This window comes from Meles meles, chromosome 16 (genome assembly GCF_922984935.1).
Source record: "Meles meles chromosome 16, mMelMel3.1 paternal haplotype, whole genome shotgun sequence".
NCBI classification, from domain to species: domain Eukaryota; kingdom Metazoa; phylum Chordata; class Mammalia; order Carnivora; family Mustelidae; genus Meles; species Meles meles.
In genome coordinates this window covers 37750582-37776059 of record NC_060081.1, presented here as the reverse complement: position 1 = coordinate 37776059, position 25478 = coordinate 37750582, and the positions used below count along the sequence as shown (strand labels likewise).

The 25478-nt window shown below is 38.8% G+C and overlaps 1 protein-coding gene across 3 annotated transcripts in view; it reads right to left on the bottom strand.

Moving 5' to 3' along the window:
* Positions 1-25478, bottom strand: part of RALGAPA2 (Ral GTPase activating protein catalytic subunit alpha 2) — a 321503-nt gene that overhangs the window by 154905 nt on the left and 141120 nt on the right. For 2 of the 3 annotated variants that reach the window (XM_045981825.1, XM_045981827.1), the window contains 3 exons: positions 19641-19834; positions 18739-18837; positions 18349-18504 (listed from right to left, as the gene is read on the bottom strand). In XM_045981825.1, the coding sequence (XP_045837781.1) occupies positions 18349-18504; positions 18739-18837; positions 19641-19834 (449 nt within the window). Of the gene's footprint in view, positions 1-18348; positions 18505-18738; positions 18838-19640; positions 19853-25478 lie in introns of all 3 variants that reach the window. The other variant, XM_045981826.1, reaches the window with a different exon arrangement.

Genomic DNA, 25478 nt, shown 5'->3' with positions numbered 1-25478 from the left:
ATTTTGTATATAGATCCTATATCCTGCAACTTTGCTGAATTAATGTTTTCATTTTAATAGAAGTTTTTAGCGAGTGTAGGAATTCCTTAGGGTTTTTTAAAAAAAATTTTATTTATTTATTTGAAAGATAGAGATCACAAGTAGGCAGAGAGGCAGGCAGAGAGAGAGGAGGAAGCAGGCTCCCTGCTGAGCAGAGAGTCCGATGTGGGGCTCGATCCCAGGACCCTGGGATCATGACCCGAGCCGAAGGCAGAGGCTTTAACCCACTGAGCCACCCAGGCGCCCCCCTTAGAGTTTTTATACACAAGATCATTGTCTGTGATTACAGACAGCTTTCTTTCTTGCTTTCCAGTCTGTATGCCTTTTATCTCATTTTCTCACCTAACTGCCCTGGCTGTAATTTCCAGTACACCACTGGATAAAAGCTATAAGAGTGAACATCCTTCCTCATCTTAGGGAGACTGTGGAAGTTTTATGGAAAAGGAAAAAATGGAAAGGCCTGTTGTTTCTGGGATGGGAAGGAAGCCAGAGCCTATGACGTGGCATTCAATCTTTTCTCAAAATATTTCTGGAGATTAGCAAATTAGTGCAAGGATGCTCAGGGTACTTGGAGATCAGATGCACTGAGAAAGAACTTACCCTCTATCATATGAATGAAGTCATTCTCTCAGCCCTAAGTCCTTAGCAACATGAATGAAATATACAACCCCCTTTACTCTGACCAACAACACCCTGTTTGCAGCCCACAGATCAGGAGGAGCCACTTTCACGTGGGCTTCCTATACAGGGCATTTCACAGCTCACTGGGGAGACTAACAGAGAGGTGGCAAACCCATCAGGAAATTCCAGCACCTTTATGATTCCATAAGATAGAAAAAACCGTTGGAGGGTTGTAGAGAGATGTGACTTACCAGCTGCACCAATCACGCCTTGAAGACACCATGGCCTGACTATGTAATGACTGTCTTAGTCATGACCTTGATGAGCCTCAAATCTACAACATTACAGTTTCTACAACAGGCTGGTTTAATGAGGTTGATGCAGATGCTCAGAGCAGTTATTAACTCCTGACAATTGGACTTCAGCAAATGAGGGCTTTAGTGAGTCACTGCTGGCAAGTAATAACAGCGAAAGTGTCAAGGCTGCAGCAGACTTCCGTGAGCGCAGAGTATGCTCAGATTATGGGACATGGATGTGGCATTCTAAAATGGGACCAAACCTAGTGGCCTAAGCTGGGGGACAAGTAGACACAGAAAGGCATTTGTAATAAGGGCTAGGGAGCAGGGTGGATGAGGTGGGACAGGAGGATACTCAAATGTGTTTTTTTCTGAGGCAGCCAGCTCAAGCCTCTCCACTGGCTCTTCCACGAACTCCTCCACAGCCTTTATGACATTCTGGAGCAGAAGCAAAGGCAAAGAGTCACTGGCATCACAGATTACAGGATTGTTAGAAATGTACTTATGGAGGGAGCATAATCATGCAAGTATTATCATTAAAGTAGGAATTACCGCAATGAGAGAAACATGCACTCATATAATTAATATAGGTACTACAGCAACAGGCAGCCATTCTGTTCCCAGGTATGGTGTTCATTCTGTTTCAGGAATGAATCAGCTGGATATATATTCTTCTTAGAATACTAAAAAGAAATTCTTGGATAAAACCATAGACTTAATATACTCAAGTGCTGCCTAAGGCCAAGGCTGCAAGGTGCAGTAAGGTTCAGTCAACATTGCCTACAATGCCAAGCAGAATACTCAAGTCACTCTCATGCTGGAATCGAGGTTAGGATCTGACTGCATACTTGTATTACCTTAGAATGAAGTACAGCAATTTAGTAAGGGAAACATCTTTCAACTGAATTTGGGTAACAAGGATATTTAATGTGTTCCTTTGGAACTTTGAAAACCTAGAGAAGAAAGACCTAAGAGATCATCATTCAATTTTTTCATTTACACATATAGAATAGTAGATTGACAAAGGCCAGAAACTGTCCCAAGGTCTGCACACAAACCCAAGCATGCTCCTCCTCCTTTGGAAGATAAAGTGTTAAGGCAGGGTCAGTGAAGCACCATTTGACTTTGGTGAATAGCTGGCCTTACATGTAGAGCCAGAGCATCATTCTAAGAACATTACTTAGCTCCGAAACAAAAATTATTCTTTCATCCCTTCACTCTGCCTAATAATCATTTATAAACGCAAATAATACTTTTTTAGAGCTATACTTCCAAGTGAAGTCAATAAATGCTCTGGCTTAAAAATGTGCTTCCAAAATATATACATATCACTCTCATAGAAATATTATCAAATGAGAAACTGGGTCATATCCAAACAAACAAAAGCCCAGGGCCAGACGGCTTCCCAGGGGAATTCTACCAAACATTTAAAGAAGAACTCATTCCTATTCTCCTGAAACTGTTCCAAAAAATAGAAATGGAAGGAAAACTTCCAAACTCATTCTATGAGGCCAGCATCACCTTGATCCCAAAACCAGACAAGGATCCCACCAAAAAAGAGAACTACAGACCAATATCCTTGATGAACACAGACGCAAAAATTCTCGCCAAAATACTAGCCAATAGGATTCAACAGTACATTAAAAGGATTATTCACCACGATCAAGTGGGATTTATTCCAGGGCTGCAGGGTTGGTTCAACATCCGCAAATCAATCAATGTGATAGAACACATTAATAAAAGAAAGAACAAGAACCATATGATACTCTCAATAGATGCTGAAAAAGCATTTGACAAAGTACAGCATCCCTTCCTGATCAAAACTCTTCAAAGTGTAGGGATAGAGGGCACATACCTCAATATCATCAAAGCCATCTATGAAAAACCCACCGCAAATATCATTCTCAATGGAGAAAAACTGAAAGCTTTTCCATTAAGGTCAGGAACACGGCAGGGATGTCCATTATCACCACTGCTATTCAACATAGTATTAGAAGTCCTAGCCTCAGCAATCAGACAACAAAAAGAAATTAAAGGCATCCAAATTGGTAAAGAAGAAGTCAAACTATCACTCTTCGCAGATGATATGATACTATATGTGGAAAACCCAAAAGACTCCACTCCAAAACTGCTAGAACTTGTCCAGGAATTCAGTAAAGTGTCAGGATATAAAATCAATGCACAGAAATCAGTTGCATTTCTGTACACCAACAACAAGACTGAAGAAAGAGAAATTAAGGAGTCAATCCCATTCACAATTGTACCCAAAACTATAAGATACCTAGGAATAAACCTAACCAAAGAGACTAAGAATCTATACACAGAAAATTATAAAGTACTCATGAAAGAAATTGAGGAAGACACAAAGAAATGGAAAAATGTTCCATGCTCCTGGATTGGAAGAATAAATATTGTGAAAATGTCTATGCTACCTAAAGCAATCTACACATTTAATGCAATCCCTATCAAAATACCATCCACTTTTTTCAAAGAAATGGAACAAATAATCCTAAAATTTATATGGAACCAGAAAAGACCTCGAATAGCCAAAGGAATATTGAAAAAGAAAGCCAAAGTGGGTGGCATCACAATTCCGGACTTCAAGCTCTATTACAAAGCTGTCATCATCAAGACAGCATGGTACTGGCACAAAAACAGACACATAGACCAGTGGAACAGAATAGAGAGCCCAGAAATCGACCCTCAACTCTATGGTCAACTAATCTTCGACAAAGCAGGAAAGAATGTCCAATGGAAAAAAGACAGCCTCTTCAATAAATGGTGCTGGGAAAATTGGACAGCCACATGCAGAAAAATGAAATTGGACCACTTCCTTACACCACACACGAAAATAGACTCCAAATGGATGAAGGACCTCAATGTGAGAAAGGAATCCATCAAAATCCTTGAGGAGAACGCAGGCAGCAACCTCTTCGACCTCAGCCGCAGCAACATCTTCCTAGGAACAACGGCAAAGGCAAGGGAAGCAAGGGCGAAAATGAACTATTGGGATTTCATCAAGATCAAAAGCTTTTGCACAGCAAAGGAAACAGTTAACAAAACCAAAAGACAGCTGACAGAATGGGAGAAGATATTTGCAAACGACATATCAGATAAAGGGCTAGTATCCAAAATCTATAAGGAACTTAGCAAACTCAACACCCAAAGAACAAACAATCCAATCAAGAAATGGGCAGAGGACATGAACAGACATTTCTGCAAAGAAGACATCCAGATGGCCAACAGACACATGAAAAAGTGCTCCACGTCACTCGGCATCAGGGAAATACAAATCAAAACCACAATGAGATATCACCTCACACCAGTCAGAATGGCTAAAATTAACAAGTCAGGAAATGACAGATGCTGGAGAGGATGTGGAGAAAGGGGAACCCTCCTCCACTGTTGGTGGGAATGCAAGCTGGTCCAACCACTCTGGAAAACAGCATGGAGGTTCCTCAAAATGTTGAAAATAGAACTACCCTATGACCCAGCAATTGCACTACTGGGTATTTACCCTAAAAATACAAACATAGTGATCCGAAGGGGCACGTGTACCCGAATGTTTATAGCAGCAATGTCTACAATAGCCAGACTATGGAAAGAACCTAGATGTCCATCAACAGATGAATGGATAAAGAAGATGTGGTATATATACACAATGGAATACTATGCAGCCATCAAAAGAAATGAAATCTTGCCATTTGCGACGACGTGGATGGAACTAGAGCGTATCATGCTTAGTGAAATAAGTCAATCGGAGAAAGACAACTATCATATGATCTCCCTGATATGAGGACATGGAGAAGCAACATGGGGGGGTAGGGGGATAGGAGAAGAATAAATGAAACAAGATGGGATTGGGAGGGAGACAAACCATAAATGACTCTTAATCTCACAAAACAAACTGGGGGTTGCTGGGGGGAGGTGGGATTGGGGGAGGGGGAGTGGGCTATGGACATTGGGGAGGGGAGGCGAACCATAAGAGACTATGGACTCTGAAAAACAACCTGAGGGTTTTGAAGGGTCAGGGGTGGGAGGTTGGGGGAACAGGTGGTGGGTGATGGGGAGGGCACGTTTTGCATAGAGCACTGGGTGTTGTGCAAAAAGAATGAATACTGTTACGCTGAAAAAATTAATAAAAAGGGAAAAAAAAAAAAAAAAAAGTAAAAAAAAAAAAAAAAAAAAAAAAAAAAAAAAAAAAAAAAGAAACTGGGTCATAAAATGCTATCTTCAAAATAGAAATGAGCCTCCCACCAAAATATTCTTAGGAAACTGTTGGACAGAAATTACACATATACACGTGGGTGTGTCCTGGTGCACACACATACACACATGCACATGCTTGAGGCACAGGCACTGTGTGTGTAGAGGTGGTAGTTAGAAAGATTCTATGGAAAAACACCAAGAAATTTTCTAGGGACCCAACAAGAAATAAGGATTCTTGTTTTTCCCACATCATTTGTGTCTTCTGTGTTTTAATACTGCTAAAAGACTTAGAGCTTCTGATGTTGTTAAAGATCAGTGTCTGGTGCATTTAAAAGTGTTTCCTTCTCCCTTACTGAGATCAGGAAGCCTCGTTCTCAGACATGGATGAAGGTGAGCCTGCTTGGTGGCATGGGGTTCTCCAGGCTCTTTGCTAGCCCGTGACCGAGAATAGGTTAAAGAGGAAAGGCTCTTCCTTTTGGAGCCCCCCATGTCCTCTGGTGTGTTTTCACATAGGAGAAAAAATATGCTTTGGAATATGATTATTATATACTTTTTTTTATTCTAGGGTAACGTAAGATACATGTTCTCTAGTTTGTTTCCTTGTACGTAAAATTACTCCACCTGCGCATGGGAGCAAAATCAAAGCTTACCATATTTTGCGTTCTGTCAAAAGAAAAAAAATAAGGGGAAGAGAAAGGAGCAATGTGCTGGTCATCCAATTCTGGGACTCTACAAACCCATCCCACCAACATGGAGGTCTGGACGCGATATGTGGAGCATCCCAACAGGGAACATTTTTAGTTTCCTCTTGGGCAACAGACTTACAATGTCTTCTTTATATTTCATAATGAAATATGTGTTTGGACAATGAGCTCCCAAGAATGGCTTAAGTCTGAGAGAAAATTCCCAAAGGCAGCTAACTCTCTCAACCCACTTCTCAGGCTAGAACCACTAAGAAAGCAGCAGTTTTGGCAAAACTGAGACATCCCCTAGCCTGCCTGTTCCACTGATGGAGAGCCCAGTGGATGTGAATCCCACCACAGAAGGAAGCAAAGAGGTAAAGGCAGGGAATTAGACCATCTAGAATAATTAAGCCACCTTTAACAGGTCGACAAATGACTTGCTGCTTCAAGTCTAGGAACAGGTGTTTAACATTTTGGTTTCTGATTTACACATAATAAAATTTATTTGGGGGACTTATAAAGTACTTCCTTTAAACAAAGTTGCTTTCAGTCAGATGTTGGAGAGAAGGAGGAAGAAGGAAGAGGATGGATTTGGACATAAGACTCCTAAAAGATACCACAACTTTGATCTCTGATCTTGGGCAAGTACTTTGTTTCCTGAGCATCAATTTCATCTGTAAAAATGCAACCTAACCAACAGTGCTCTTACAAAGGGTGACAGAGACTGATTGGTAACCATTTGTAAATTCCAAAGCCTCATACATCATTGTTTGTATTAAATTATGGCAGCATTTTTTTTTTTTTACTTTATTTGACAGAGAGAGATCATAAGTAGGTAGAGAGGCAGTCAGAGAGAGTGAGAGGGAAGCAGGCTCCCTGCCAAGCAGAGAGCCCGATGTGGGACTCGATCCCAGGACCCTGAGATCATGACCCGAGCCGAAGGCAGCAGCTTAAACCACTGAGCCACCCAGGCGCCCCAAATTATGGCAGCATTTTTAATTATGATCTTATTAAAATATTAATTTTTCTAGGGCTAACTGAAAAAGAAGAAACAGATTTGATTTCAAATCCACTCACTGGGGTGCCAGGGTGGCTCAGTCAGTTAAGCATCCCATTCTTTTTGGCTCAGTTCACAATCTCAAGGTTGTGAGATTGAGCTCCGTGTCAGGCTCCATGCTGGACATAGAGCCTGCTTAAGATTCTCTTTCTCCCTCTGCCCCTCTCCTGCTCACACTCTCTCAGTCTCTAAAAAAAATATACATATATAATAACAGTAATAAAATAAAGTGCTTTTGTTTAAAAAAAAATCCACTCATTTAAAAGGAGTCCAAAACAAGAGCCACATCATTATGATAGTCTCCTACAAAAACATTTCACAATAAGTTGACAAAGTTCTTAAGTGGTAACTTGGTTGTAGTACCATGTCAGTTGCTGTGAGGGGACTGAGGCAGCATAAAGCATGGCCCCTGTCCTCCAGCAATGACCCCTCAGGGGTAGGGGACACCTCTACATAGCTGAGAGTGATGGCAAGCCAAGAGCACAGTGCTCCTGCAGGGGCACAGCCATGAGGACCCAGGTGAGAGAAGCAGATAGGTGACACAAAGGCCCTGAGTCTTAACAAAAGAACCATGCTGCACACATTCAATGCAAGACTCCAGGAAGGGGGGTGGGGGGGAGATAGGTATTTTATTTTGTCTTACTATTAAAAGGTTCTCGTCTTCTAAAATTTCTCTAGCCACTAAAGAGTATTTTTCCATGGAAGAACAAAAGAAAAGCTGTTGTTTATTGTTTCTTCAGAAAACAATGTTCTCTCTAAAATGTGTTCCAGTAAATAGCATTAATAGCTGAACAGTCTGCAATTACCACACTCCCACTTATTGTTATGTATTAAAAAGGAATCAACAGACAAAAAGAGATTATTCCCCACAAGGAGAGCACTTTCTCACAGAAACAAAACTTGCAATTTAGAATACTTTTCTTGATGTTATTTCCTTGTATCCAAACCTATCCTTGATGGATTATAAACCACAGTCATGATTTAAAATCTCTTATATTCAAAAACCAATCCTTCCCACACAGGAGTTAAGGTATCCCCCTCCCCAAGTACAATTCAGTATTTGCAATGCTTCCACAAGCCACCTCTCAGCCTCTTAGTTCTTCTCTGCTTAAAGAAAAAAAATAAATTTTCTTAAAATCTTCATAGAATTCTGAAGGGGAAAAGAAGTTCTTGTATGTCAACAAGCGATTTTCCAAACAACAGGGGAATCCCTTCTGCAGCAATCCAACTAGCACTTACTGAAAGCCTAACTGTCCTCATTTTTCCAGGGCCCCAAAGACAGCCATTACAACCCCATTTCACAGAACAAGCAGTTCAGGCCAGAGGCAGCTATGTGGTCACTGACTCAAGATGCATACAGCAACTCCAGTGAAGATCAGGGTTCAAGCTCCCGAGTGAATGGCCCTTTTGCCCAGGCCACCACGAGGTAGCCAGACCAGCAGGCCGTTGTAGACAGACGTGACAGAACAGGAGAGGCTTACAAACCCCTGATCAATCACCAGCCATGTCTGAACAGGACACCTGGCTAGAAAGTGTTCCTGGTGGTGAGCTGGAGTCTACCAACAGTCCCTGCTCAGGAGGTAAGACAGCCTGATCTCTCTCTCCTCACAGGCAGGGCTCCAGACATTTGAAGGAAGCAATGATCTGTGCCCAGGTGCCAACTCCTCACCATGCAAGCTGTTCTCTCGCCATCCTTTCTCATCTCAGCCGCTCGGCAGTGTGCACTACGTGTGCAGCAGGGAGAAAAGTCCCCCAGAACCCCTCCCTGCCGCCAAACACACTTGCAGTGCCTCAGGCTCTGGGGCTGCAGGCTACACCACTCATTCAGATTCAGCTTCTGGACAAAATGCACCTCAGGTATTTGTCATGTTAACTCTGAATTGATGTAATCACTCCATGTTGGAGTTCTAAAATTGTTCCTCTTTTTAAAAAATAAATTGGACCATATGAAATTGAATCCCCCCTTTTTGAAGAAGAGTTTCCTGCTAGCAATTTTCATGTTTGGCCTCAAACATTTGCCTCTCTTTAATTTCCCTGGTTAAATTTTTGTAGGGTTTAATTTCCTTGGTTAAGTTGAGAAAGATAGTCTTTCATACTTGTTTTGATTACTGGGTTCTGTCATTTAATTTACATTGCCCGGCTCTTCTCCTAGTCTGGTGTCATCTGCATAGGTGCTACCATTCGAGGGCAGGGTCCCTCAACCACAGCACTACTGACACTGGACTGTAAATTCTTTGCTGTGGTCCGGTATGTTATAGGATGTGTAACGACATCCCTGGGCTCTACCCACTATATGCCCTTTCCCCCAGTGACAACCAAGTATCTCTGGACACTGCCCAGTGCCCCTAGAGGGGAGGGTTCGGCAACCTCCCCTGCCATCCCAGGAATCACTATTCTATGGTAATGAATAGATGGCTAGATCACCACTATAGAAAGCAGAAAGTTTATGTCAGTTCTGAAATTGATCACTGGAGCCACAGTCTCAACCAGAATGGTTTGGCTCAGGTACTTTGCTTATCTGTTCTTCACCATGATGCCGCATGGATTTGAGGAGGGCTTCCTCTTTTTTTTCTCCTATTTATACTCCTATAAATCAACATATTTATTGAGTGCCTATTCTGCCTGGGAAAAGACAAGATGGACTCCAGTGAGTCTATTAAGGAAGATTCTGGTGACATGGGTCTTGTTAGAAGCCACAGTAAAGGTTTCCTTCCAAAGAGAGACCTCGGGACACAAAAGAACATTTTTTTCTAGTGGAAGATGTAGGTCAGCTTATACACTTTACCATATGGTAACAGTTTAGTAAGGACAAGATCTTTCAACTTTCCACATACACTGAGTTGCTATTATATTTCATTTTTATGCTTTATTTCATGTAGCATACGCTTATTAAAGATGTATAGCTAAATTTGTAATTAAATTCATAATACAGACTCTTCACTGATAGTGTTTATTTAAAAGAAAGTCTTTATAGCTTTAACTCCAAAAAGGAAAATCAAACAAGACTCAAGTTTCTGGCCTCAGGTAAACCTCTCCCTCTCCAGGTCAGCCTCCCCTGCTATCATCTTACACTTTCTAAAGCTGTGAAACAAGTTCACTGCACATGTGTTAAACCTCCTAACTGAAGTCTCTACCATCTGTTACCTTCTACATATTTCTACTTTCCTTATTTAGGTGTACAAGGGGTAAGTGGGCTTGGTCTATAGCTTAATGAAAGTAATTATTGGTTTCACAGCCGTATAAGAAAAAAAAAAACCCTCCAGGTATGATTTTGGTGTGGCCATCTGTCTCAAGTCTCTATCTACGGTCACTAATAGTTAAGCGAAGGTATAATAAAATTTTCTTTGGTAAAACATGACTAACCTTTGGTTTGTACATTCTCATGACACCTTATGGGAAACACTCAGAAACCACCGGATATTACCTGGTGGTAGAACACGAACCATGTGATAAATTCTACATTTCATCACTCTGAATTTGTACAGTAAGGACACAGAATTATTAGTTTATCAATACACATTTGGACAGGGTTTATATATCCCACTCATCCTTGAAAGCATTAGTCTTCCATCAAACCTAAGTCAAACTTGAAAGTTTTATTTAGTGCTGTAGGAGAACTTTACATTCAACAAAATCCCACTAATTAAAAAAAAAAAGTATTCACACACAAATAATATTTTTAGAAAAATAAAGATTTTTTAAAGTTTCAAACTACTTTCAAAAACAAATAGTAACAAAACTCGTTAACAAAAAATAAGATAACAGAGATCTTTAGAAATCTAGTTTAATAACTGTAAAAAATTCACAGTTTGGACGTCAACTGTTCAAATTTCAACAGGGTAAGACATAATGTTCTCTTAAGTGGAGAAGAAATGTACCTGGAAACCTTTCCAACACATTTCTACTTCCTAACAGTTAAGAATTCTTTAGGGACACTTCTCAGTGTATCCTCCATACACCTGTTTTGCCTGCTCCTGTGTTACCATGCCCACGATGAAGAGAGGTTCCAGCCTACCTTGCCCCCCACCTTTTCTCAAATCCCCATCCTGCCTTTCTGAATTGACTTTTGCTTTGAGAGATAATGGGAATACTGCCAGTAGGCTCTTTCTTCTCAGGGTACTTACCACACAGCACTATACCCAACCTGCCCAAAATACTTCTCACACACACACAAACACACAAAGTACACAAAACCTCTATGCACATGCACAGAAATATTCATATATGCACATATAAATAAATGAATTCATGCATATAAACTCCATCTGCATTTCAGTCCTTGTTAGGCCCTCATTACCCTACCCCTGGGTTGTTACAACAATTCCCTCACTGTGCTTATTGCCCTCATTCCTTCCTGATTATAACCTACCCCATATAACTTGGTTTAAGCTTCTTAAAATGCTTTTTGACAATGTTGAGTGTTGTGCTCCAAAACGTTCAATGGCTCCCCATTAGTCATGAGATGAAAACAATGCTGAATCAGGTTCCCTACAGTGCTGCCTAGATTCATGTCTGCACATTATTTCCAGGCACAGATTTAGAACTAATACAAACCACTCAGTCACTGTTCCTTGAACATGGAAGGCCTGAGAAGGTCTATATCTCTGACATGTGAAATTCCAACCTGCTTCCTGTCCTACTATTTAAATCCTATCCATCCTAGAAAGTTTTGCTCAAATCAGTTCCAACTCCTCTGTGAGCTGTTTTCAAACTCAACTAAAAGGGTATTCAACCCAGTGCAATCCTCTAAGGTGTGCACCAGTTATTTGGCTCTTTGCACAAGGTGATGGATACCGCAGCTACTCATGTGTATCATGATGCTATATATGCCCTCAGAACCCGACAAGTTGTTACAATGGTGAGGAAAAATACTCAACATGAAAAGCTTATTTAACCTTTTGCTATATTTATGAAATAACAATGTGATCCTAATAATACGTGCCTAAAAATAGATCAGATGATCCAAGAAGGCTCAATGGGAAAAGACATAGAGGTCCTCTGGTCCAACCTATTCATTGGTATCTTGTGCTCAGGCAAATGAAGCTTTTAAGTTAGTCTTCTAGAGTTCCTCCACTGGAACTCTATTTTAAAAAATTATTTTCAAATGAAGCTTTTAAGTTAGCCTTCTAAGAGTTTCTCTACTAATACACATCAAGGCTATTATTTAATCCTCTAAACATCAATTAGACCACTAAATTTATAAATACGCACTTTATCATGGTAGCACTGAATCAAAATCCCATGAATTTAAACCTTGGTAACAATCACTTGCTGTACAGAACAAGCACTTTAGAGATAAATTAGAATTACTTCCTTGGACATGAGATAAAACAAGGTCCCTAATTTGCCATCTTAATTCTGCACTTTTCCTGAAAATGAATACCCATTTATGTTTAGCCTTAAATATATTTATAAACTTCTGTGTATTGAACACACAGTTCTAGTTACAAGTCTGAATTTTCAACAAAGAACAATTCTTTGTCTGAGAAAAAGGTGATGCAATTATTACATATCACTGCATGATACAGGCTGTCTGGGGTTATTAAAAGAGTCAGGTATGGCCAATTTACAAGTATCACCCCTGCACCTTGCTTTCATAGCTCACTGCTGAGTCTTATGCTCACTGAGGGGTCTCTTGGGATCTTTTTACAAACGACTGTTTATTATTATATTATTCCATCATACACCTCATGAGAGGAGGTTGTAACATCCGTTAAGAAAATCATGAGCTATTTTGACTTCTAAGAACATTACTCTATATATGATGTTTAAAATTATGTTTTAACATTGGTGTAGCAAAAAGTTCACTAAAATATGAAGTCAAATGAAAGCAAAAGTTTCCTAAAACAAGTTAAATATTCTTGGCTACAAAACAAGTGGCTAAAATTAAAGGGGAAAAAAAGAAATACTACAAGTGCATTTAGTGACAGAAATATGAACCACATTGATTGTGTATCACCAGCACCCAGTGTGATACCTCGCAGAGTAGCCACTGTCTGAGCCAGGTTCTTACTTGCAGGCAACAGAATCCACCCTGAGGGGATGAAGATGAAAGGGATTTATATGGGGGCATGAGATGGCTTATAGAGTTTCTAGAAGTGTCGGGGAACCAAGCATGAACCCTCCACAGCCAGGAACAAGGTGGCAAGCAGACTCATCCAGCCATCTTCCAGAGTGATTCCAGCAGAGATGCTGCTGCCTGCCCTGGACACCGTAATACAGGTCCCAGAGCAGAACCTCCTCATGGCAGCTGCCGCCCACCACTCCCTATGCATACTTTCCAGCACCGCCACCTCCGTGCCTCTGCTGGATGGGACCTGGGTGGATGTCGATCCAGCTGCAAGGAGCTGGGACACATATAGTTCAGCTTTTTAGCTTCCATCATAGAGAAGGCACGGCAAGCCGGGTGAGGAATGGTTAGAAAGTGAGCCAGTGGCAGGAGACACACAAAAAATGTTTATGAATCACAAGTGGGTTAAATAAACATTTTAGTGAAGTCTGAGCTACAGTATGGGGAGTGAGTATGTCTCCACAATTTCTGAAATTCCACAATGCCTAATTCTATCTTTTAGTCAAACCATTACATTCAAAAGTAAGAAAATATATGGGGGAAGAAAAACATTAACATCTTAACATATCACAAAATAAAATATACCCAGTTACTAAAGCTGCTGTTCTTTTCCTCATACTCTTCAGTATCATTACAAGGGCTCACTTTACTGAGGGCTGGTGTGTCCAGGCTCTGAGTTGAGTGCATTACATATTTTACCTTCTCAAAGTCTTCAAACAACTATTGGAGGTAAGAACCCTAATTTCCTGCATTTTACATATAAGGGGAGTAAGTCATAGTGAGGTCAAATGACTTGGCTAATAAGAGAAGCAGCCAAGACTGGAGCGCAGACAGGCTGTCTTAAAACCCATGCACTTAACTACTTCACTTTTTAATCATACCGCATTACACTTAGTCCATGACTTTATACTGTTATGATTCAAATTTGTCACTTGACAGTTACCTCCAGGCTGAACAATATATATTTCTCCACCTGAGAGAGGCCTCATGCTTTTTTGCTGAGTTACAAAATTACAGATGAAAATGACAAAGACTTATATTTCCCAAAGTTTCTAGATACAAATTTGCAACAATAATTTTACATTAATGTAAGCTTTGCCTTTAAAAGAGACTTTAACTTTGATGTGTAACAAACTGCATTAAGACATTAAATCTGTAAGTCATTGTTAAAAAAACAGTTCATTTACTTTAAGCAAAGAAACCGTTCCAGTCTTTGATATATGTTCTTAAAAACATGAAAATAAAATTCCTTTCCTCAACTGTCCTTTTCCATTTCACACATATTGATCTTTCCATATGTTTTAAATAATGATGAAATTAATAGGAACTGTTTTCAATAAACCCAAATCACGGTGCTTTTCAAGTCCAAATATTTTGGGGAAGACTGAGGTGAAAAAGCCGCGTAAGCATTAGTAAAAACTAAGAACAACCAGGAACAGCTTTAGAAGGGCAGTTGAAAGATGGTGGTGAAGGAACTGGGAAGGGAGCTATGGAAAGCTATCTGGGGCTGGAGGTAGGAGGGCACTCTAGTCAGGAGGGGTTTGAGGAGAGGGGGGCAAGGCTTGAGCCCAGGTCAAACAAGATGGAAAGAGAAACAGAATCAAGGACTGGACTGCTTGACCAGCCTGTTGGCTGTGGATCAAGGGGAAAGACATACCCGGCTGGAATAAGCCAAGCCTTGCCTGTAAATTCTATCAGCCTTTTTAATATGTGGCATCGGGCAAAAGTTCTCAATATTTTTTGAACCTTTGCTATTTAAACAATGGGTCATGATATTAATCTAAATGAATTGCAGAGAAGAATCAGTGGGACAACATCACGCCGCAGGTGCCAGTACAGAATCTGGCACTGTGTGTATGTGGGTGCTAGGGAACTGAAGACCCTCTGTCCCGCCCTCACCAGCCAACCAGACACAAAGCAGCTGGGCAGAGTGGAAGCTAACTGGAAGACCCTTCATAGGCAGGCTGGGCAGTCAGTTTCTCAAGTCACCCCAAATTTTATTCACAATATAGAGTTATTGTGAAAGTCCTTATGATCCTACATATTTTCTAAACGAGTAACAGTATCAATATTTTTTTAAATAATTCAGATTGTAGGAGAAGTTTACAGTTATTTCAAAGCATTTTCTCAATCATGCTAATAAACCATAAACTCAAACTGCACAGGTACTTGGGAAAATACTAGTTGATAAAGTCATTATTTTTTTTTAAATCTTTTTTTTTTAATATTTTATTTATTTATTTGACAGAGAGAGAGAGGTCACAAGTAGGCAGAGAGGCAGGCAGAGAGAGAGGGAGAAACAGGCTCCTCACTGAGCAGAGAGCCTGATGTGGGGCTTGATCCCAGAACTCTGAGATCATGACCTGAGCCGAAGGCAGAGGCTTAAACCACTGAGCCACCCAGGCGCCCCTAAAGTCACTATTTTAAATAGTAAATTATTCAGTTATTAGAACAGATAAACCTGGCCTAAATAAAAACAGTTGGCTTGGAATGTGCTACATTTTGGCTGTTCAGTCTATGTATTATTATTATATTTTTAAATACAGAAAGCTCTACATTTGTTTACATAATGAATTGGCTACCATATTAAATGAAACCAAGGCTTATCAATTGTCTCACAGAACACAGTCTGTGAGACATCTATTTTACAAATAATTTTTTTAATATCTTTAATTACTAGAAGCAAGTAATTTAATAAGATTTTTAACATCTTAAAGCTTATATCCAATTCAACACTTTATTAGCCACTACTGACATAATTTCGATACTCATATTTAGGAAAGCATTTATAAAATGACTAAGCCACACCATGATGCTCACAGGGCTCTGGGCCTTGCCTCCGTTTTAATGGCAACAGAGGCGAGGGAGCCACACGCGGTGAGAGTTGTGCAGACAAGTGTTCCACCTAGCGGTGAAAGGAGGAAATTCGCCTTGAATTTTATTTGTAAGACAAAACTAATAAATGTTAGACCATTTTAAATTATGTTATTACTAATCTTACTAATAAATAAGGAAAAATTTTATAAGGTTCTCCCTGCAGGAAAAAAGGCTTTCAGGGGCAGGCTAGTGACTCTTTGAGAGCTTTCACAATTAGGAAACAAGCCCTGAGATGGTACTAGTCACAGGTGCACAGTTGGCCAATAAAAAATTGAATTTAACTGATTTAACTGTATTCTCTACTGTAAGTGCTTTCTTGTATTTTTATAATTAATATAATATCTGCTTCCAGAAGAACATATAAGTTCTGGAAAAACCACCATGATCCATTTAGGCATGTGGACCAAAAGTTAAACTAATTATCAGAGACATTTCTTACTTAAATGAGAAAAGTTTCTTTCATTAGAAGGTATTCTGTATAATTTTCTTCTGGAAAAGAAATAAGGCTTATTTAAAGTAATTCTGTTTGGCAGACAGTCAGGCATTCTAAAACACATACCAATAATTGTTAAGTTTAAATTAGAACAGCCAGTTCTATTTAACACACATAAAAATTCATGTGTGTTAAATTCATGGCTAGACAATAGGCTGATTATAAAACAGAGATTTATGACATCCCAGTTTTGTCCTAGGAGTCTGGATATTGGGATCACTGCTAGCAATGGGCCAACGCTTAAGATTTACGTACCTTGCAATGAACTACAAAAGCTCAAACTTAACCAAAAACATGGCATATATTAAAATAATTTTAAAATGAAAGTAATTTTAAGTATAAAAATCTAAAAACTTCTTTTCCCTACACTATAAAATCATATTTCTTGAAATTATGTTTCGGGTTCTCAAACTCTTATTTCACCTCATGTTACTGTTTCATTTCTACTCCAACAGCCTTTAAAATAGAAAGATGATTTTATTTTATTTTTATTTTTTGAAAGAGGATTTTAAATTCACATCTATTTATGTCACTTTCTAGAAAACTCACTCTAGGAATACTAAGTGTTTGCTGCTGACTTCTAACTTGTTTTCATTGAATGAGAAAATTCTACAGTTGATTATTTCCAACTAAATTTTTTTCCCTGTAAAATCTTAGCAAAATACTTCTTTCAAGTACTGTGTTAACTAAACCTTCGTCTCTTCTGTCACTGAGGGATTTCATTAAGATCTGTGAGAGTTCATTCTCTTCCCTATTTATATCCCTCAATCTTCCACACACCATTACATCATTCTGTGAAAGATGATTCCACCTGCAATGATGGCTACAAATATCTGAGCAAAGAGTGCAAGCATTTCTGCTTTCACATCTCTATTTCTGCATTTTTTAGGAAATAAATGAGACTGTGGGTCCAAGTCCAGTCTATTATACAGAATGTCCTCTATGCGCTGCTAGAATTAGAGCAAATATGACAAAGACAACTCAGTAGGACAGTATGGTTATTACTTCAGATAAAAGCTCCATGATGAAAGCTCATCATTGTGTATCAGGGGATGTATCCGAGAGTTTGAAATAGGGCTGAAGGGTCTAGAAGCTTCAAGAAGCGTATTGTGAAGCAACAGAGAAAAACTAGGTATTCTGGAGAATGACCTCTTACATGTATCTCAAGGGTATCAAAAAGGGTATTAAAGTTTAAAAAAAAGGGTATTAAGTTTAACCACGTCCTAATTAATCTGTCTCCAGGCCCAACCGCCCACTCTATCCTATCACTGTCACATTTTCAAATTCATCTTTCAAACTGAGTCCAGAATAATCTCTGTGAAATACAAACCAATCTTATCACTTCCTGGCTTGATATTCATAAAGCAAATCAGGACTGAGTTCCTGTTCCCCTCCTTGCCCTCTGCCCACAGGCAGGACTCTTCCCAACGGAGACAGGCCAGGGACTGGCCACATCCTACCCTGCACACCCAGGATCTACAAGGATGGGCTGTCACTAGTAGCTCCATTGACCTTTCTCTTTCCTTTTTAACCCCTCTTTGCAAGAAATTAAGATAACTCCCAATCTAGAAATGTCCGGACCCCTAATGTATGAGTGTGGTCTTGTAAAAAAACACCCTGACTACTAAAACAATAGTTTTCAAACATTTTTAAGTGACCAGAATAATTTTCTTGGAACAGTATCTATTGCAGAACCCCAACACCATTTTTAAATTTGACAGCATAGGCTGAGGCTAGCTCATCTAGCACTATGTAAGCCTCTATAAACAGAATAAAGTTCAAATTTGGTTGGCGCAATGCAAGGTTAGTGGAGAGAAGAAGCAGGGATGTGATGAAAGCTGATTTACATTTTTGAAAGATCAATGTGGTTCTGTGTGTAGAAGAGCTGAAACTACTGAGAATTTTTGTGTTTGATGTATTTTCATGAACCCTAATTTAACCTGCAAAAAGTCATATGCACTTTCCACTTTGTGGGCTACTGTGATAGGAGAGTCACAGAATACCTGATCCTCGCTGGTTAATCCCAGGTGCATCACAAGGTAAAAATGCACCAGGAAGTCCGAGTTTGGCAGAACGTCCTGGCGTCTGGTCATCATGGCACAGATCAGTCTGTAGGCTTGCAGTTTCCCTTCCTTATATTCATTTGGCAACGTCGTCGCCTGCCAAGGAGATGAGGTTTAAATATTTAATTAACTCCAGATGCAGAGCATTTCGACATTTCATTTACTTCTCAGTATTCCATAAGAGTTGTTTATGGAGATGAGGGATGCAGGGGCTTTAGTAAGATTCAGTTTGTATTCAAAACGTGCAGTCTTGGGCAATTACATTTTTTAAACTCAATTTCAGAAAGGAAGAGGAAATTGCAATAAAGGAATAAACACATATCCACTCGCCTTAAATAGCCATGATGCAAACATTCTGAGTGGTGGGATCAGGACCGGTGGAGACGGAGAAGACTGGTTATCTAGGCTTATTGCCAGATTATCCCGTATCTAAGTCACAGAGAGGAGAATTTTAGTAAAGGCTATGCTTAGCTTATTCCCCAAATATTTCAATGTTGTGTTCCATAGCCAAAGAGCTGCTTCTCCCTAAATTTTTGTACACTGAATAAAAATCTACAACATTTGCAATTTTTCCTTTTACTGAGGTCTACTGTCATTTTGAATTGTGTTCCACTTACTGGACATGGTTTTAGATTTAATACAAAACTAGGGCTTTGTTTTCCCTTGAGTGTGAATGCTGGGGGAGGTCCTGAACTCTACATGGTAAGGAATGGCTTAACAAGTTATACTGTATAAATATAAATCATTTTTGAAAAAGTAAAAAACAAAGAAACTTAATAACCTAGGAAAATCATACCTTATAAACAAAAACCAGAATGAAAACTGTATGTATTCTAAAATTCTACCTTTGTAAAAATGTATTTACCCACAGAATAAGACAATATATTTATACTGGTTATCTCTGTGGGATGATGATGTTAATTTTCTTCTTATATTTTTCTATATTTCTCAAATTTTGTACAATAAAAACAGTATCACTTTTATAAAAAAAAACTCAGCACCCTACCTTTTAATGTCCTATAGTAATATTCTCTATATGCATTAAATAACTCTTCTGCATTTATAAAATGCCCAAACTGTAAGTTCTTTATTATTTATTCTTTGCCAATCAAACATACTTTGTCTACATACCTAATCTGTGTTCCAGAATACATCAATTGCAACACAGTTTTTATGTTACATGATAAATCAGTTTTCCCCATTAGAATAAAAGGTAATGGTGCAGGACATACCTTTGCTAGTTTGTACCAGAGCTCATAGAGATACTCAAACACTTTGGCGTGAATCTTGGGTGACTGGATATTGTTCACATCCCCGAGGATTCCCAAGATTCTTCGCCATAATACAGCAGCAGAGTCTGGGTGCCAACCAGTGAGGTTCCCTCCAGCAATTATACTACAGTCATCGGCAAGGCACTCACTGCTATCTACAGAGAAAAACACGTCTGCAAACACAATCTTGATTTCATCACTACAGCTTTTTCTTTTTAATGCAAATTAGTCATGCTTGACAATTTATGTATTCAGAGTAAAATAATGCAGATGAAAAGTGTCAAATCGCTGACGATTTGAAAGGATAGAAAAGCTTAATCAATGAAGAAAGGTCAAATGAGTTTGATTCTTCAAACTAAAAGGGCAACAGCCTAGATATGATAAAACAGTTTCTGGAGATCCTGGGAAGGGTTTCATAAAGCAGGAGAGGGAGGGGAAGGAGAAGCTTGAGGAGGATGGATAGGGGAAAAGGGCCATGAAAAATAGGTGACCAGGAAAGGCCTCATTGCTGGGGTGACATCTGTGGTGGCTGTTATTAACTCAGGTTTACTGAGGTGTAACTTGCTTCCAACAAATTTTATCCTTTTCACATTCAAGTTTTCAGAAGTATACAATCACGTAACTGTTACCACAAACTGCCATGAAAATTGATACAAGGAATGACCTCATCACTCCAGAAGTGCCCCTTTATAGTGATTCCCCTCCCCCCACTTCTTCACCCCTTGCAACCACTGCTGTTTCCTGTCCCTACAGTTTTGCCTTTTCCGGAATGTCATATAAATGGAATCCTAGAGTATATATCCTTTTACTCTGGGTGCTGTCACATAGCTTAATGCACCTGAGATGAATCCATGCGGTGGTTTCTTCTTATTGCAGATGAATATTCCATTTTATGGACGTATCCTACTTTGATTATCCATTCACTTGCTGAAGAGCATTTGGATAGTTTCCTCTTTTAATGACTATAAATAAGGTTACCATAAACATTTGTTTACAGGATTTTATGTGAACGTATGTTTATAATTCTCTTTTTAAAGACCAGAATCACAAAATGGCAGACAGTATTTCTTTGATATTTCTTTCTTTAAGCAGGCCATATCTTAGGGGTGCCTGAGAAAGGGCGTGCCCCTAAATATCTCGAAGTGTTTGTTCCCTTACAGCCCACAATAGAATTCTGTGACAGAAGTTCTTTGCTCCAAATTTTTATACTCTCCTTTGTGATTTTAAAGTCAGCAGCATTCTAATGCTTGAAATTATTTCATGAAAAATTATTAACTCTGCAAAATTTTAGTATCCTCTTTTTGTACCTAGTATTCAGAAGCCTTGAAAAGTGCCCTGGTATCTATTTCTAGCCACTGTATTTTCCAGTTCATCAGTGCTTTCAACTGTGATACTCATGTATTGTACTGACTTCCACTGACTTGATTTTATTTCTGCAGCTGTATTTTTAATATCCAAAAGCTCTTTCTTGTTTTCTGTTCATTTTTATACTCTTGATCCTTGTTTCATGGGTGCAATATATTCTTACTTCTCTAAAGATATTAATAGCTTTCTAAAATTTTATTTCTTCCCATATTCTCTTTTTTGTTTTATTCTAAATCTTAAAAAAATTTTAGTGTCATATTAATTTCAGGGGTACAATATAACAATTCAATAATTCTATACATGACTCAGTGCTCATCAAGCTTAAGTGCACTCTTAATTCCTTTGGCTGAGGAATGGATGAAACAGACTCTCCCCCCCTTTTTTCCCAGACTCCTTTCAAGATCTGCTCCACCCTACTTCATCCCATATTCTTGTATTTTTCTCATATTTTTCATATTAAACGTCTTCTTCAAATGGCTGGGGATCCTTGGCTATCTGTTCATATTTAAGAATGGTCCACAAAGAGCTGACTAGAAGTATAGCGCACACGTATGATCTTTGCTGAGTTTCACCATGTTCTTAGAGAACCTCGGACATACGTATCTTTAGGGTTTTTGGTTTTTTTCCTGAACTCAAATTTTAGGAAAAAGACTCTCTACTGCTCAGAGTATGCAAAGTCTTATTTAGTTCCTTGGTTTTCAAGCTAGCACCTCTACACCCAGCTCAGTATTGGTGACTCTAAGAGAGAAACCTCCCAATTTATTTGCTTTCCTTCTGGGATTAAATTCTAACTATTTCTTAAACACACTTACAGTCTTCCTGGTTTTAACCCCACCATTACCTCCTACTTCTATAGCTACCTCTTATGGGCAATTTTCTAACCCTTTTAGGGAAACTGCAATAGCTGTAGTCAGGCTGCTTCTTGGCTTTCCCTAGTACTGACACAGGATTCTGTGTGCTCAGGTCTGCTGATGCCTAGGTCACATTGGTCACTGTGTATTTTTTCCTGCCATCCTTGTCCTTGTGGATTTATGTCTAACTTAATATTCCACAAATGTCTAATTTAACATCCCCTGCTGCTAACACCCTTATAAGTATAATACATCTGCTATAATTAATGAGCCAATGTTGAAACATTGTTATGTAAAGTCCATACTTTATTTAGATCTCTTTAGTTTTTAACCTTATGTCTTTTTCCCCCCCTGTTCCAAGATTCCATCCAGGATACCACACTACATTTAATTGTCAGGTGAATTTCTTCATGTCCTCTGGGCTGAGTCCTCGTTTTTGATGAACTTCATTGTTTTGAGGACAACTGATCAGGTATTTCGTAGAATGTTCTTCAATTGGGATTTGTCAGCTGTCTTTCTTGATAGGCTTTTTTTTTCCCTTTCACATCATCATTATTATTATTTGCTTTTGCATTTCTGAAGTGAACTTCTCTTAGATCTGATGTACGTATGATGTTTTCCCAATATTCTTGGACTTCATTTGCTAAAACTTTATTTAGGACTTTTGTTGATATGCTTTTAAGTGAGACGGATTCAGGCTCCTGGATGGCTTAGTTAATTAAGCAATTGCCTTCGGCTCAGGTCACGAACCTGGAGTCCTGGGATCGAGTCCTGCATCAGGCACCCAGCTCCACGGGGAGTCTGTTTCTCCCTCTGACCTTCTCCCCTCTCATGACCTCTCTCACTGTCTCTCTCTCAAATAAATAAGTAAAATCTTTTTTTTTTTTCTTTTTTAAAGTGAGATGGATTCTTTTTCCTTTTTCAATACTGACCTTGTCTGGTTTTATTGTCAAGGTATCACAAGGTAAATCACAGAATTTAGGGAGCTTTCTTTCTAATATCTAGAACAGGAAAAGATAGATCCTCTTTTATTTGAAGCTTCAGTAAACACAGAATTGTCCTTTATTTTTATAAATCTTTTCAAATTAACCTACTGTATTATTTTTAAAACTTATATTGTTTGTAGATGTTTCCTTTTCACCTTCATTATTTTTTCCTTGATTAATCTTGCCTACTTGTGTATTTTATTAATGCTTTTGATTGTGTTTGCTTTCTAGTGTATATGGGCACACTCTTAGCTTTATTAGTTCCTTTTTTATTAACTTCTATATTACTCTGCCATTCTTTTCCTAATTTTTTGAATAGGACACGCAGATCAATAATTTTCTCCTCTCATTTACACACCTAAGGCCATCAATATTCCTCCATATAAGTCTTCAGCTACAATCTAGAGATTTTGGTATGTAGCCTCCACTGTAGTTCAGTTTGAAATATTTTCTAATTCACAATTTCTTTTTGGATTTATTTTAAGTGCAGTTTTTAATTTCTTAATGTATTTTCTTTTATCTTTTTGTTCTTAATTTATTTCATCATATTCACAGGATGTGGTATAGTTTCAAAGCATGGACATGTGTTGAGACTTAATGATCTAATTGGTCACTTTTGTAAATGTTCCATGTGCTTTTAAAAATTACACATATTTTTAATTTAATTTCAATGTTTTTTATATATCCATTCAATCAGGATTAATTGTATCATGTACTTCTCTATTCCAATGTTTTTTTTCTGCTTAACTCATCAATTAATGAGAACTCATTAAAATTTTCTACTATGGGGGTGCCTGGGTGGCTCAGTGGGTTAAAGCCTCTGCCTTCGGCTCAGGTCATGATCTCAGGGTCCTGGGATCGAGCCCTGCATCGGGCTCTCTGCTCAGCAGGGAGCCTGCTTCCTCCTCTCTCTCTGCCTGCCTCTTTGCCTACTTGTGATCTCTGTCCATCAAATACATAAATAAAATCTTAAAAAATTTCCTACTATGATTATGGTTTTATCAGTAGTCCTTGTAATTCTCTCAAATTTTGCTTCATGCATCTGGAGGCTATGAAGTTCATATAAATTCAGAATTACTGCTCTAATAAGTTATTTCTGCTTTAAAGTTTATGTGACTGACATACATACAGTTAGCTCAGCAGTTTGCCTTTCTTCCTTGTTACCCATGTATTTGTTTATTTACTTAGGATCTTCCTGTACATCATGTATTAGGGTTACCTCTTGTAAATATCATATGACAGGACTTTATTTCTTCAATCTAACCCAAGAGCTTCCAATTTTAACTGCAAGTTTCCATGGTTTGTATTTATTATAGTTGCCGACTTATTTGATTTCATATCTAACAGCTTACTTTCAACTTCCTGCTTAAGTCACCTTTGCTTTGCTTCTCTCTCTTTTTAAGTTTATTTTTTTGTTTATTTAAGCCATCTCTACAGTCAATATAGGGCTCAAAATCACAACCTCAAGATCAAGAGTCAGCACCCTCTTCCAACTGAGCCAGCTAGACAGCTCCTCGATTTGCTTCTCTTTTGAACCTTTGGAGGGAGTTTAGAGAGTTGTGTCTCACCTCCACCACCAATCCCCTTTCTCTATTGTCTTACAACATACGCTGTTAATGTAATCATTCCCAAAGTTCTGTTCCTTACCCAAGTGGAGACAGACTGATTTCCAGGCAGTTATCAACACCCACTGAGTGTCATTTTCAGTATATAAGTTGTTGGTGTTTTTAGGGCCTAATCAAAGAAACTGAAGCACAATCTATGGATATGAGGAAATCAAGTAGCCAACAAGGAGCAAGAGTGAGGCTGACAAGGAGCCAGTGCAGATCCAAAAACAGTTCTGAATCCTTCCAACACTGCACCCACAACAGCTGTTGGTAGCTTATTATATTAGTTATGGAAAGATCCCAAGACACTGAACAAAGGATTTAATAAGGATGGCACACAGTGCCATGGAAAGGCCTCCAGAACACAGAATTACTGTTCCTTCTTAGAGGAAAGCACATCTGTATTTCCCCACAGTGATATCATATAATTAGTTGAGGAGACACATTACAATGTGCAGATATAATCCAAGCTGGAATTCCTACATACTGTGCCTGAAAGACATAAGTTAGAGACACCAAAAGCCTAATTATGGGCCTTCTAGGTTCCTGACTTTTAGAAAGCCTCAGAAGAGAGACCACTTCCCAATGTTTAATCAGTAAAATAAGTGCATGTATCAGTCTGAGAAGTTATGCTGAAGCCTTAATTAAAGCTTGTAAATCAATATAAACTCCCAAGTGAACAAATGGCATAATATGGCATTTATTTTTCTCATAAAGAATGTCATGATGTCTTTAATCTCTTGTGGGGTAAAAAAAGAAAAAAGAAAGGGGATTAGATGATTTACAGCTTTGTTTCATCCTCTACTACCAACCAAATGCAGCCAACCAAAGAGAGATCAGCTCCCAGCATTCCAGTCAAACTGGAACTCCAGCTGAGTAACAACTCCAAGTAAACGTAGGCCAGGTACCTCAACACCTGTACGTCTCTGCTACTTGCCAACTAATACAGTTTCAGTTATGACAGAACCCCATGTAGAAAGTCTGTTTCTA